Genomic DNA, 15,232 nt, shown 5'->3' on the forward strand with positions numbered 1-15,232 from the left:
TTTCCGCTGGCATCTATTAGCCTTTCTTTCTCACAGGATCGCGTGCCTGGCCACGGCCAGCCTGACTACTGAACATCTTAACACGTTGACTACGATTGCTTCATCTTGTACTATTATTTCATTTTTAGTACTTTTTTCGAACAGGGTTGCCAGACGGTCATTTTTCCCGGACAAATTCCGTGATTTAGTTTTTCTCAATTGCGTTAGCCGGCTAAAATTTATGATAGGGGTACTTCCTAATTAAATTTTAAATACTGCAAGAAGAAAATAAATGGAATTTTTATAGCGAAACCTACAAATAAACTAGTATATAATTGAGTTGTCGGCCTTTTTTGGCTTTTTTTTCTTGCATTTGGCCATTTTTAGGCAACCTGAATTATGTACCACTATGTCCTGGAGAAATACATTTCGTGGTACGCATATGTACCACTTCGGAGTCAACGTGTTAACCTCTATTGCTCTAAATATCATTTCTCGACCATACAACAAGAAAATTCTCATTATTTAGAATGATATCTATTAGACTTTTCTTTCTTGACGGCAGCGATGCACTTGGCCATGGTGGGGGAGGCCCTGGAGACGACGTCCGTCATGTAGTAGTCCTCGAGCTGCAGCAGCGCTGGTCGCAGCACCGCTGACCCGTCCACCCTAGCAGCGCCCACACTCTGTAACATAACATTCATGGGTTCTTCGTGTGCTACAACATTTCATGAATATATGAAAAGTTATCATGAATACATTCTCAATACCAATGCATTCTAAGCGCCCACACTCTGTAACATTCATGCGTTACATGAATAAATGAGAAGTTTCCATTAATACATTCTCAATACCAATGCATTCTAAAACCTTCACGTCATGCCTAGGTAATCGCGACTATATTCTCAATACATCCAATGATTCTCAACGTCATGCTACTTGGGCATGAAAAAATTCTTAAACCTTCCCGTTATGCTCGATCTCAACATGAATACGTTTCATTAACATGGGCAACAATCTCGTAATCAACGATAAATTTGGCATGTAACAGTGATCCCGCAGCAGACATGGAAAGATAATCTGCGACACAATGTGTCAATGTCTTGTGGTGATAAAGATCAAAACAAAAAGTTCAAATAAAAACACATTAAGACAGGCACTCAAAAACAAATATTTATATACCGGTACTCGTATATAACCAAAATTATATACTTCTCAGCAGGGTGGCGAGTCAGGACCAGTGTCATTACTCTGGCAGCTTATGCGTCAATAAAGCAATAATAATAATAAGTATGTTAACAATCACCAAGAACAATAATAGTAATAATGACAATAATACACTCATTATATTATAATTGGTGTAGTTCGGCAGAAGCTTTTCTTTTATGCAAGTTTGATAGAAGACCAGAGCCTGCTTTTTATACTATCATTATACTTTTTATACTATACTCATTATAATATCTGAACAAATACACAGAGCAGGACCTCGCTGATGGCCCTGATAATCTTCCAGTCCTCCCTCGCGTAGCCTGGGGGCGTGATGGCGGCCAGGGTAGTCTGGGCGCGGCCCTCCGTGTTGACATAAGTTGCGGTCTTCTCCGTGTACGTGGCACCCGGCAACACGATGTCCGCCATCGCTGCTCCTGCGTCCCCATGAGATCCCTGTCACAAAATCACATAAAAATCAATAATTTAATAATACTAATAAACACACGCCGACGTTGATGGGAAATTGCACAAAAATTCAAAGTAGCAAAACTGAGTTTGCTCTTATAACTAAACATAAATAATTTTGAAGTGCACATTCATTATNACATTCATTATTTTGACGGTAGATGTTACGACAATTCCGGGCACCTGGTAGATGACTGTGGTGTCTGCAGGCAGGTCGCTGCGCGTGATGGCGCCCTCGTCGGCCCCCAGCAGGAACAAGACCTTAGGCTTCTGCTGCCTGACGGCGGCGACCCCCGCCTTGTAGCCCAGGTCCAGCGCCGCGACCTGACTGGCGACGCGGTGCAGCACGTTCAGCACCCGCCATGAGGGCTCCACCGACCCGCGTAGCTGCCCGTACAGACAATAAGTGTTAGGAATTAAACGAAAAATATAACTCAGTACTCACTGCTGTGAGTGACAGAGAGCGCATTTTCTCGTCGACGAAAACTTGAGGTCACGGACGGATGGACGGACGGACAGACCGGGCACAATAGTGCATTTTTCCCATAAATGAGAAAATGCGCTAAAAAGAACCCCGCAGCTGCCCGTACAGACAATAAGTGTTAGGAATCAAACAAAAAGAACCCTGCAGCTGCCCACGGAAAGAGAAGGATTGAACATTTCTCTTCAAGGCAGAAGATTCACAGCCACTTTGAGAGAAACAAGATGCTTTTCTGGCGACCCTCTACTACCAATCACAGACGAGTAGTAATTGGCCGCTACGATCACTTACGCCGTTACGTGTACTAAGGCTCTTTAATTTAATGTGGCCGGGACATGTACTTAGGCAGGTATTTATATTTATATTAAAGCAGGTATGTGTATATAAGCCGCTGACATACTTAGGACACTACCGTATCTGTATTTAGCCTGCTACTAAATAACAAAATGTAAGTAATACATAATCAACTTTTGATAATACGGTCATTTCAAAAGGAAGAGGCTCACTTTATTGGCAAGCTGACATATTTTGGCATAGAGCACGCCGCCCTGGGACTGGCCCAGCAGCGCCTGTCCCACGATGATCATGGGGCGCTTGGCTGCCGCTAGTTTGCTGCTGAAGGCGTGGGTGCCTGCGCACAGCTGCTCCACGGTCGCCGACGAGTCGCCGAGGTGCTGCACGATAATTCAGATTATTAATATTTATACTAGTATAGAATTATTATGTATTATTATGTTTATATTAATACCATTATGATATATTTCTTATATATATATATTATTTTAAATTATGATAAATTTGATAGATTATAATACATAAAAACGTAAATTGTACCTCCGTTCAATAGAGGCGTTGGTGCTGCATAACGACAGCAATAGTAACCCCACTCAATAAAGAAATTATCACAACACCAGTCACGCGATTAAAGTTACGGTTGATGTTTACGTCACATCAACCGTAACATTGCCATCAATGTGCCACAGTCAGCGTTCAGTTCCACACTTGATTACTAGTACAAGCAAAGCCATCACTGACTGGAAATATCTCGTGAAAACACACATTGGAAATATTCTCGGTAAAAGCATTACAAAATTCCTGGAGCAATAATAAGAGGAGAGACTTTTAGTGAAGAATGAAGCTCACTTTACAGGGTCATCAATATTTAGCGTTACAATTTTGAGTGGTTAGAACTATGAAATGAAACACAATTGTGAATGTTTGAATATGTGTTCATGCAGGCAGAGGTTCAGAGAAACAATTCCCACAATTTCATTCAATATGTCCACCATCTGCATCAATAACGAGTTGTAGACGCTTATAGAAAGCCTTACACGAGTCACGAATGACGCTCTGTGTGATTTTGGCCCACTCCTTCAGCAGTTTGACCTCTAGGGCGTCCAAACTGCTATGGTGAACGGCCGAGACCTTGCTCTCAAGGTATGACCAGATCCCAAAATCCAGAGGATTCAGATCGGGTGACGATGGGGGCCATTCATCTTTGGTAATGAAGTGGGGAACATTCTCGGACAGCCACTCCTCAGGCGATTTGGCCCCATGGGACGGTGCAGAGTCCTGCTGGAACGACCAGGGACGTTTTTTGAAGTGCTTTCGTGCCCAGGGCACTGTAATGATTTTTAGTTCTAGAAATTTTAAAGCAGATGTTCTGGCAACATCGACCAAAGTATTGGATGGACTTGTTTTACGGTTTGGCCATTCGTTGATCCTTACTGAAGACAGCCGCTTGTGTTCTTGCTCTTGGTAAGCCTCTAGCTTCTATAATTTGTAGTAGAATAACTGTGAGAATATGTTCAGAATATTGTGTACTTATCTAGTTATTAGTGTTTAATTTAATGAAATGCGTGTTTATTTGTAGGAGAACTTCCCTCCTCTGCTCTGTTCTGCTGTTCTACTGTTCTACTTTAATAAAACTTTGAACTTGGACCAAGCCTAATGACCCAAACACCCAATTGGAAATTACCGTCAATGAATCAATAAACTCGTCCGTTTGAACTTGAACTAATAGTTGAACTTGAACTTGAACTCATTACAGGCACCAATGCACCAACAAGGATGGCATCTATATAGTTCTTCTGATTCAACTTCACCCCTTTGTCAACAAAAAAGAGGAGACTCCTTGAGGACTCACTCCGTTACGACTGCCCAGACCATCACTGAGGTCGGGCATTGCTTCCTAGCCACCACACGGGATCCTTCGTCCCATTCTTCGACCAAATTCGATCATTTTGGGAGTTGAAGTGGTGTTCAACATTGAATATCTTCTCATCACTGAAAACGACGTTTGGCAACGTGCCAACATGAATGCGGGAAAGAAGAATCATGGATCTTTGGAGGCGTTTGTCAACAACTTGAGCAGAGAGTTGGTGTTTTTTGTCAGGTTTGAATGGGGACAACTTTAAGTCCTTCCGGAGAACAGTCGACATGGTTCCATACGACACATTCGACTGTTTTGCGAGTGTATTGATTTTGAAAAAACAATGTAACGCTAAATATTGATGACCCTGTATTGGAATAGTGAGCAGAAATACAAAGATAAAAGTGACATAAAACAAGGCAGCACCAGCACCACGTACCTGGGGTTGGTGACACACAAGGCAGCACCAGCACCACGCACCTGGGGTTGGTGACATACAAGGCAGCACCAGCACCACGTACCTGGGGTTGGTGCCAATAAAGACGACCAGGTCGGCCTCCTCCATGCCCGCTATGCTGGAGTTGAGCAGGTAGTTCGAGCGCAGGTCGGTGCCGCTGCCGTTGTCGGGGAAGACCTGCGCAAGACATCTCGATTATTACAGGGCGATAGGTTGGCCATAATTACGGGGGATTCTTCCAAACATTAACGAAATTAATTAGGATAATTCTTCTTCAAACAGTACACCAAGACTATACATAAGATTTTAACTTCTACGTGACTGAGAGTAGATAGTAGATAATGTTGAACTGTCAATATTTTTTACTGTACCAAGCCTTCCTTTTAAACATAAGTCAATGACTGGAGTCTCGATGCAAAGGCAGCTCAGTGGTCTTGTAGGAATTTTGTAATCATTTTCAATCATTTCAGGGTAGGATGTTTAGTTGCAGAAATACAAGTATTTAATACATGTATTAAATGATTTAAATCAGGATCAAGTTTAATCGATCACCAGAGCAGACCTCTTCAGTGCAGACGTGCTGGCCGCCCAGCCTGTAGACGAGGTCCCTGAGGGCAGTGAGGGCCTCAGCGTCAGCCTGACCTCCTGCCACTGCAGCGACACTCCCGTTCGCCTCCTGAAGAGCGTTACAAATCAAATTTACAAACACCAAATTTAATAAACTCTGCACTGAAAAAATGACAAGGCTTTTGAAAAATAGTTGAATCATAATGCAGCTACTCAATACGATTCAACTGCAAGAAATAATCTACTTAAACATCTTAAAAGAAGATCAAACATCTGGCAAACTGATGTAAATTTTTGAGAGAAGTCAAATGGAATTTTGAGAAAGGCCTCAACTATCAAGGTAGAATGAAGTGAGCTCTACATCCCAATAGACCCTAATGTGACCTGCATCCCAACAGTCCCTAATGTGACCTGCATCCCAACAGACCCTAATGTGGCCTACATCCCTACAGTCCCAAATGTGGCCTGCATCCCTACAGTCCCTAATGTGGCCTGCATCCTTACAGTCCCTAATGTGGCCTGCATCCCTACAGTCCCTAATGTGACCTGCATCCCAACAGTCCCTAATGAGGCCTGCATCCCAATAGACCCTAATGTGGCCTGCATCCCTACAGTCCCAAATGTGGCCTGCATCCCAACAGACCCTAATGTGGCCTGCATCCCTACAGTCCCAAATGTGGCCTGCATCCCTACAGTCCCTAATGGGGCCTGCATCCCTACAGTCCTTAATGGGGCCTGCATCCCTAACAATAGTCCCTAATGTGGCCTGCATCCCTACAGTCCCTAATGGGGCCTGCATCCCTACAGTCCCTAATGTGGCCTGCATCCCAACAGTCCCTAATGTGGCCTGCATCTCAACAGACCCTAATGTGGCCTGCATCTCAACAGACCCTAATGTGGCCTGCATCCCTACAGACTCTAATGTGGCCTGCATCCCTACAGACTCTAATGTGGTCTGCATCCCAACAGACCCTAATGTGGCCTGCATCCCAACAGACCCTAATGTGGCCTGCATCCCCTAGTGACATGTCGCCCTAGTGACCTGCTGCCCCTAGTAACCTGCTGCCCCTAGTGACCTGCAGGGCGGTGGCGGCCACGATGAGGGCGTCCTCCCACTCGCAGGGGCGCAGGTCGCCCTTGCTGTCCTTCACCATGGGCGCCACAAGACGCTGGCGCTTCAGGCCGTCGCAGGCAAACCTCGCCTTGTCTGCCAGCCATTCCTCGTTGATGTCCTGCACTCAGACAAATTAATAGGTTATGTTGTCCAAATTGTTTGACACTTTAGCCATTCCTCGTTGATATCCTGCACTCATAAAAGGCAATGGCTCATATTGTACAAATAAAGTGACGCACTTGGTCACCCACACAGGGCCAAGAAGTGTATTGCTATTTGGACAGTCACACATATTTCTGCTCACAGTGTGAGCACCCAGTAGTCAAGACTATGAATAAAGTGCAGGTGAGAAATATATACCGGTATTTGACTCAATATTATTGATAAGTCAGATGCTGAGTATGGGTGACTGACGTGCAGCGCATTAAATGCAAACGAGGCAGAAATACATCTCACTGGTGTAAGATCAATCATTCTGCTGTAAACCATCACAGTACCTTTTTTATTAATGTCACGACAAAAAGCCTACACAGAGCTTGTTAGTACTTCCAGGATGTTTAAGATGATAAAAGCGCATGCATCATGAATATATAACTTAAAATATTAAACACTACAGAGAAAAGAAAAGAAGAGGTAAAGAAACTACACAGAAAGTAACGCAGTGACTCTAAAGTTCACCTCATTTGTCTTGGGGAGAATCCTGAGCACTTCGCCAGTTCTGTGGTTGACGGTGATGTTGGAGCCCAGAGCGTCAAAGACATCGATGCTGTCAGTGCGCCGTAGCTCCCAGGGCCTGGCACTGAAGCTGTAGGGCTTGGAAGTCAAGGCGCCCACAGGGCACAAGTCTATCACATTCCCAGACAGCTCGGACAGCAACATCTTCTCAACGTAGGTGCCGATCTCCATGGAGTTGCCTCGGCCAGTCGTGCCCAGGTCTTCTACGCCCGCCACCTGACCAAGGACATATACAATACATTCAGAAGCAGGCAGTTAATAAATCTTATTTCTCATGTGTAGTGAAGGTGGACCAAGGATACCAACTCTTGGATATATATTAAATACTATGTAGCAAAATTACTAAACCAAGCAATTTTAATAGGCCTAAGCGCGTTATATTTTCAACAATAACCTCACACTCAGAATTATCAGTAATATGACATACTAGCATTTTTGGCCCATGCCTCATAGTAAGGAATTTACAATACGTTATTCCGTAAGAACACTGTAAATTTATGCCATAAAATATATTCGTTCCCGAACTGACAAGTAAAATCATTAACAAGAAATTGCAAAGTGATGTCAATTTCATTTTAGTAATAATGAAGTTGTGAAAGTCATCCGTTACAGGCCTTCTATCACAATTTGTTCAAACATTATTGCCAGCTCATTCAGAAAAAGGGATATATATTTGATATGTGTTGTAAGTTAAGTTTGTTAACTACATAAATGTTAGGATATGATAATTTAAAAATAAAGGTTTCAACTTCAATGGTAAAATTTTTAATTTTACTTTTGATATAGGAGCTTTGAAAACATGTAAATACTACTTAAAAACGATTGGGGTAAAATATTCCCTCTTTTAAGTACCTTCTTGAATTATGAGAGTTTTTAGGCAGAGGAATGTTCAACTTCAGGAGTATTACCTTTCATAAATACCCTTGTTCCATGTTTAAAATTGATGCCAATCCTCATATTAAAAAGCAATACCCAGAACACTTATAAGCGCAATGCTACCTCAGAGGCAAAGCGGACACAGCGGGTGCAGTGGATGCAGCGTGTCATGATGGTCTTGACAAGCGGCCCCAGGTTCTTGTCCTCCACGGCTCGTTTCGGGTCTAGGAACCTGGTGCGGTCTGAGCCAAATGCCATCGATTGGTCCTGCAACAACAGGGCATTGCCTTAACTGTATTCATAAACCAATAATCATTAGTAATAATCATAATCACATTATGTTAAAATCACCTGTCTTTTTTTATACACGTTAGTTCTGTGCTATTGAAGATAGCTCAACCAACTTAATATAGAGAGCCTTAGATTGGACTGGAATGTACGTAACGTGTTCATGTTCATCAATTTTTTTTTTTTTTGGCACAGAGCCACAGAAGACAGAAATCTTAAGAATTTCTGAAGATAGTTTTCGAATGTTATTACAAAATTTCATATACAAGATTACGAGATTAAAGAAATTGATGCAAATAACTACTACGAGATGGACTGAGTTCTTCAACAGAAAAACGTTTTTAATTTCAGTACAACATAGGGGGCTTGGAAGGCTCAAGCACATTGCCTGAAATGCACCGGGCATATGCAATTCCTGACCGTCCTGCTGTTACTGCGTCATGCATGGAGTCTTAAAACAATTTATCAACAATGATGGCCTACAATACCTTCAAAATTTAGTTTTTTCCTCAGTTTCATATATTTCATATGGCTTTGAAAAACTTGCATAGATGGTTGAAATTATATTGAAAGGGGATAGGATTTCATATACATTTCTCATTTGTATGAAACTTTGAGCCTCTTCCATGATGGAACCTAGAACAAATCAATTACCCTCTCTATGTGTCCTACTTTTACATTCAACTTAAATGATGCAATTCCAATGAGTACCAATGCAATGATGGTAATATTGTAAAATAAGAACTAATTTATCAACGCAACAAACTATGGCACACTGCTAAAAAGAAGGAATTGCTCAAATTAAAGGCATGAACAAATTGAAGAAACATACATGAAAGTTTCCTCACCTGAAGATCACATTCACCACCCTGATCACATATGGGGCAATCCAACGGGTGATTAATTAGCAAGAACTCCATGACGCCTTCACGAGCCTTGCGTGTCATCTCACTGTTGGTCTTGATGCGCCAGCCCTTCATCACTGGCATTGCACAAGCCGCTACAGGCTACAAAGTAACATCAATTGTTGAAATGCAATTTTCACAGAAAATTTGGACACAGAATAGAAATTTTAAATAAAAAAAGTAGCTCACAGATATGAGCAAGATACTCCACTTTCATACAGGAATGTTTGATGAGCTTAGCCAAACAATCCAAAGTCTAAAGAATGTTGGGGCATTGCAACACATTGTTTACTGTGGTGGATGCAAGAAGTCAAGAACAGTTAAATATCCAAAAAATGTCTAATGTTCTATCAATAAATGAACGTAATATCAGGCAGCAGAACATAATGTTCTATCAATAAATGAACGTAATATCAGGCAGCAGAACATAATGTACTATCAATAAATGAACATAATATAGAGAAGCAGAACATAATGTTCTATCAATAAATGAACATAATATCAGGAAGCATAACAAGGTAAAGTAAAAACAATGAACAAACCTTAGCAGCTTTTTCCACCTCCACCAGACACATGCGACAGTTGCCAGCAACAGAGAGCCTTTCATGGTAACAAAAGCGAGGAATTTCCACTCCTGCCATGGCTGCTGCCTGTAAAAAAATCATTTTTTATAGATGCTAGGAAACTGTTAGCTCTCAAATTAACAGCTTAATGACCCCCAGTTACTGATGCAACTGTGCAACAGTTGGATTGAAATGTCAGACAGGAAAATTTTGGTGATGTAAAATTGTAAACATAATATGTACTATTGAATTAGACTTTAACCATAACATTCATCCAAACCACAACAACATATTTAAGTTTGGGAAAACATATGCTGAACATATTTACACTGAATAGTACAATTAATATTTTATTGATCTATCCCTATAGTATGTATACACCTGCTCTATACAAAAACCTTCAAGCTGAAAGAAATTCTAGAACATCGATTGAATATTTTTAATAGGATGATTGATACAGTAATAACAGTAAAAAGCATAAAATAATTCCCACTGGCAAATAATGCAAACCCTGGGATTTTGATCAAATAATGGTAAGATCAATATCACAGCACAAGCAGCTTACAGGCAAATGTAAGAACACAGGCTAATTGAACTGAAATATATAATATGGACTTACAATAAAGAGGGCAAACCTGCAAGACAGTGGTGCCAGGTTCCACCATGACTGGAATGTCATCCACAAACACCTCAACCCGATTATCAGCCACAACCGGCTTGTTGGACTGACTGCGGGACAAGACTAGAGTGGCAGGTAAAGCATGGGCAGCCATTGCCTTGTCTGCTGCCTTAACAATAGGTGCTGAAGGCCTGATGGCCTTGCACAGGCCTCGTACAGCGCTGCCTGCTTGCAGCATTCTCAACCTAAGTTACTCTATGTGAAAATCTGAAAAAATCAAATCAAACATTACATCATAAATCTCTAAAATACTAGAAACACAAGTAACATAAGAGCCAGGGCTTTTTCATGTCTCAAGCCTGTCTACTGATTAAAAAAAAATTTTTTGGAACAAAAGGATATTTTCATGTATGGTGAGGGTGTGATTGTAACCTTAGCTCCAGATGATGGAATGCGAGATATATGAGAGAAAGAGATAAGTTATTATGGAGACTATTATCAACAAAAAGGTAAGTAAATGGAGTGGATTGCAGTGTGGTTGCAGTTACAAAAAGGGTGGGGATGCTCTAGTCATGGCAAATAAGGTATATTCCACGTCAGGGCATGCTGAGCTATAAAAAATTATTCAATCATTTTTTAAATGGTCGCCTCTAGTTTTTGCTTGGCAGCACGGCATGCTCTTGCTGCTTGGTTCCTGGCTTTGGCATACGCTCTGTAGTCCTCACCTGCTTGTGTCTGCAGCCAACGCCGGTACAACTTATGTTTTTTGCGGACAGAGGTCAAGGTTCCACAGTCAAGCCATTTCTTCTTCTGTACCCCCGAGTTTCGGACTGTCGGTACAAATCTCTCGATCATGTTTTCCAGGAGGGTCCTGAAAACTGTCCATGCCTCATTTACATCCTTCTCTCCAAGCTCCTCATCCCAGATAACGCGGTCGAGGTCCTCCCCCATCCGGCTGTAGTCTGCTTTGAGAAAGTTTGGTCGTGCTGGCTTTTTCGGTTTCTGATAGTTGCAGGCGACGTTGATGAGGAGTGTGGCGTGGTCGCTTTTACCAAGTGCTGAGGCTGTGGTTTTCTCGTTTACCAGGTCCTGCCTGGTGATAAAAAGCAATAAATTTTAATTCTGATCACTCACCACTGACCAGTATTATGTGGTTTTAGTTGAAAGTGTTGAAGTGTTGATTAGCATATTAACAGTAAGTTAAAAGCAGACTGAGCAGTGAGCAGTATCTGATGAGCCTGTATAGTGGCAAAGCAGAGAGTTTCTAGACTCTCCTTTGAGTTCAATTTTAAGTCATGCAAATAGACCAGCAAGGTAGGTATCATGGATACCAGCATCATCATACATAACATATTGGTTTAAATCTTGAGTAAATGAGATAATTAAAATTGAACTGATACTAAAAAATCACTTGATTGCCAGGCTTGCTACTGATAGTGATAGTTAAAAATTAACCAATCCTAAAAAGTCACTGGATTGCCACTGTGTGATGAGAAAATTGAGAATATAAGATCAGGAGGCCCAAGTACTACGGTCTACGTGGAAAATTGGGCAAAAGATACCTGTGAATTGGACAAAAAATTACTGTGAATCTGCCCAGCAGCCCAATTTTGCCCAATGCCCATTCCTATGGTCTTTTTTCAATTTCTTTAGCAACATTGAAAGGAAATTGATACTAGGAAATAGGCCACTTTTCATAAGCAATTTTTGTAAATCACCTGTGAACAGTGTGAACTTGTGAAGCAATCATTTTAGCGGGAATTCTAGGAAACTTCTGTTTGATAATATTAATCACGTCGTTCATCAAAATATATTAACTGATTCCTGTTTATGGACTAGTGCATTAAAATACATCATTACAAATATTAAAGAGGATTCAGAAATCAAAAGTGTCAACACTCAACAGTGTTCTGAACTTTGGAAATTGGAACCAAGAGGCAAGAACTAAAATATTATGCCCAGCCTGACCGTGCTAACCTCTGCAGCCTGCAAGTTCTGCAGGAACTGCATCCACACCGGTAAGTACATTGAGGGCAAGCAAAATTCTGAATCAGTCATATTTTTACGTTTTTGCTAAATGGTAACCATGATCAACAGTCAACACCATCATAACCTTTCATAAGCCGTCTTACCCTTTACAAACTTAAATTTTACCCTACAGCTACACTGCCTACTAAGTTTTTTTCACATCTATCTATCTATAAGTATGAATAATATATTTCACTTAATTAGGAAGCAAAAACAGGCGTTCACTTCGAAAATTATTCTCGATTTCTACTTATCCAGTTTATACTAATATTAGCTCTATCGAGTGATTGATATTATTGAGTGATAGAGTCTGTCAACTCAAACGCAAATCCCAACTTTTCGCTCAACCGAACAAATCATAAATCCTTCAAAACTAAACGGATCTGCTGTAAATTTGAAACATGAGTATGTATCATCAATACCCTGCGATAGGAACAATTAGATTTTCATATTATTTCATTTTCCTTTATTACAATCAAACTTAATTTTTTAATTTATATGCAACCAAACAAGTCATAAGTCCTTCAAAACTGAACGGATCTGTTTGAAATTTGGAATATAAGAACACCAGCGAAGCGGAAGGTCTAAATTATTGAAAATTTCTCAAATTCTTAATCACCCACAATGGACGGGAGGTCTCAAGTGGCGGGCTAGCGAAACTGGCAAGAAATGAGCCAACGTTAGTAACTCAAAAGAAGAGTCAATTGATGGTTAGAAGAAATGCTACATAAACGTAGACACTCGTACAAAAGGGCAGGTACAAATCAGGTGCCAATTTTTCTACTAATAAAAATTTTTTTATTCAGTATAGAAATTGATCTACTTAATAATTGATAAATTTCTAATCTAATTGATACATTTAGTTGAGAGTGTTCAAAGACTTGCAACAAGGATAATTCCAGGATTAAAGCGCAAGTCTCATGAAGAAAGATTGAAGATTATGAAGCTTCCCAGTCTCAGTTATCGTCGCCTGCGCGGTGACCTCATTGAAGTATACAAGTATACTCATGGCTTATACAAGGTCCCAGAAGGATTACTAGAATTTGAAACAAGAACCAACATCAGGGGCCACAGCTATAAACTAAAAATACTGCGGTGCAACTTATCCACGCGACAACATTTCTTCTCGTTTCGAGCCACCGACATGTGGAACAGCCTCACTGAAGATATTGTTGACGCTCCGAGTATGAACGCGTTCAAGAACAGACTAGACAAGGCCATGCATGAGCATATGTTTGTCTTAAAATGCCTCGTACCCTACGGAACAACTAGAATAGAATAGAATTGTCGGCGTTGAAGAAATAGGCACATGGCCTGTTGCCGTTTCTTGAACTTTTCGTGACTTGATTCACAGGGGATCCGGCCTTTGGAACCCGATCTTTCCATAGCTGACGATTGATTGAGATAGCTGCTGGACTTATTGCATGGTCCGTAATTTGCTAGGCATTTTAAGACTGAACAATGAACATATGCTCCTGCATAGCTTCGTCTAGTCTGTTTTTGAAGATGTTCATACTCGGAGCGTCAACGATGCTATCAGGGAGGCTGTTCCGCATGTCGGTAACTCGAAGCGAGAAGAAATGTTGTCGCATGGATGTGTTCCAACGCTGTTTTTTTAGTTTAACTCTATTAAATTTTAAAACACTCTAAATCAGTTGAAAATCAGATCTTTTCAATTGATATCTAGCAGCGATTTTAAGTCTACCGTCCGTTGAAAAGATCTGATCAAAAGGCCAGTCTAGTCAAGAAAAGCACAAGAATCGGCGACAGGCCTATCTAGGCCTATTCTTTAATGCCGAAGATACTATACTACTTATGTGTCTGAAGTTTGAACGCCGTGAGGTGATTATAGTTTAGTTTGCCATGCGACCGTTTTATGATACTATAAGTTTCATTGTCGTGTTCAGTTGTTTAGTATCTGTCTTTAACATTGTACTACCTAATTGAAGTTAGGTGACTTGACGGTCATTATGTTGAAGCAGAACTCTGTGAGGCATTACAACAGAATTGCCGACATGAAGCATGTGAGCTCAGCAGGTGAAGTTTAGCAGTGCCTGCAGATCATAAATTTCATACCGGTTGTTGAATCATGTGCTCACTGCTCAGAAAGTTATGTTGGTTTTGCAAATTAGCATTAAAATTATATGACATAAACCTTATCATATATTTCTTCCTTCTATCGTTCCATGTGAATCATTATAGTCTGACAACAAAACTGCAAATAAATTGACCAACAGTCCACATGCATTAACAACATTCATCGCTCATATACGTGATATACTTAATCAGGACTCAGAGTACAAAAAATAGCGTCCATATTTCGAATGTTGCGAGATGAACATCCGTACGCATGCACAAACACATAATTGTCCATTGAAAACACATAATTAATTGTGGTGCAACCTAAGAGTGAATTCCATCTCTCGTGATAAAATTGCATTGCCTAATACTTATATATGAATTAAACCCATATTTTAGGATGATGTATAAAGAATAATAATGATCAATCGGATCGTTGAGATCTAACCACATTTAATTATTGTTGGACTGACTCCGACTCGGAGGATTTTCAAGGCCAGGGTAAGAAGAATTAAGCTCAGAAAAATGAGTTGAAATTAACTAGGGCGGCCTGATGAGATTGGTCGGATAGTGACAACAAATTAAAGATTACCAGTATTTATTTTCTTAGGCTCACGTGACCTGCTCGATGATGGTGGTCCCGGGACGAACTGGGAGACCAGGGCACGTGATGATGACGAGGTGTCAGGAGCACGTGGTGATGACGAGGTGTCAG

At 40.9% G+C, this 15,232-nt stretch overlaps 1 protein-coding gene across 1 annotated transcript; it reads right to left on the minus strand.

Annotated features, from left to right (window-relative positions):
- Positions 1-397: 397 nt before the first annotated feature.
- On the minus strand, positions 398-10,679 carry LOC108667327 (NADH-ubiquinone oxidoreductase 75 kDa subunit, mitochondrial). Its single transcript, XM_047885075.1, has 12 exons — positions 10,427-10,679; positions 9,771-9,878; positions 9,172-9,330; positions 8,159-8,302; positions 7,103-7,375; positions 6,387-6,542; positions 5,306-5,419; positions 4,726-4,920; positions 2,641-2,808; positions 1,837-2,040; positions 1,447-1,641; positions 398-707 (listed from the first exon to the last, which is right to left on the minus strand). Exons 1-12 carry the CDS (start codon positions 10,646-10,648, stop codon positions 501-503), a joined length of 2,145 nt encoding a protein of 714 aa, XP_047741031.1. The 5' UTR covers positions 10,649-10,679; the 3' UTR covers positions 398-500.
- Positions 10,680-15,232: the final 4,553 nt, after the last annotated feature.

Source organism: Hyalella azteca, unplaced genomic scaffold, assembly GCF_000764305.2.
Source record: "Hyalella azteca isolate HAZT.00-mixed unplaced genomic scaffold, Hazt_2.0.2 contig16869, whole genome shotgun sequence".
NCBI classification, from domain to species: domain Eukaryota; kingdom Metazoa; phylum Arthropoda; class Malacostraca; order Amphipoda; family Hyalellidae; genus Hyalella; species Hyalella azteca.

Coding starts and splice junctions, on each gene's coding strand:
- LOC108667327 (XM_047885075.1), bottom strand. CDS start 10,648: ATGCTGCAAGCAGGCAGCGCTGTACGAGGCCTGTGCAAGGCCATCAGG. Junction 8,303..9,171: donor GTGGTGAATGTGATCTTCAG/GTGAGGAAACTT, acceptor CTGTTGTTGCAG/GACCAATCGATGGCATTTGG. Junction 708..1,446: donor AGGTCCTGCTCTGTGTATTT/GTTCAGATATTA, acceptor ATATATTCATGA/AATGTTGTAGCACACGAAGA.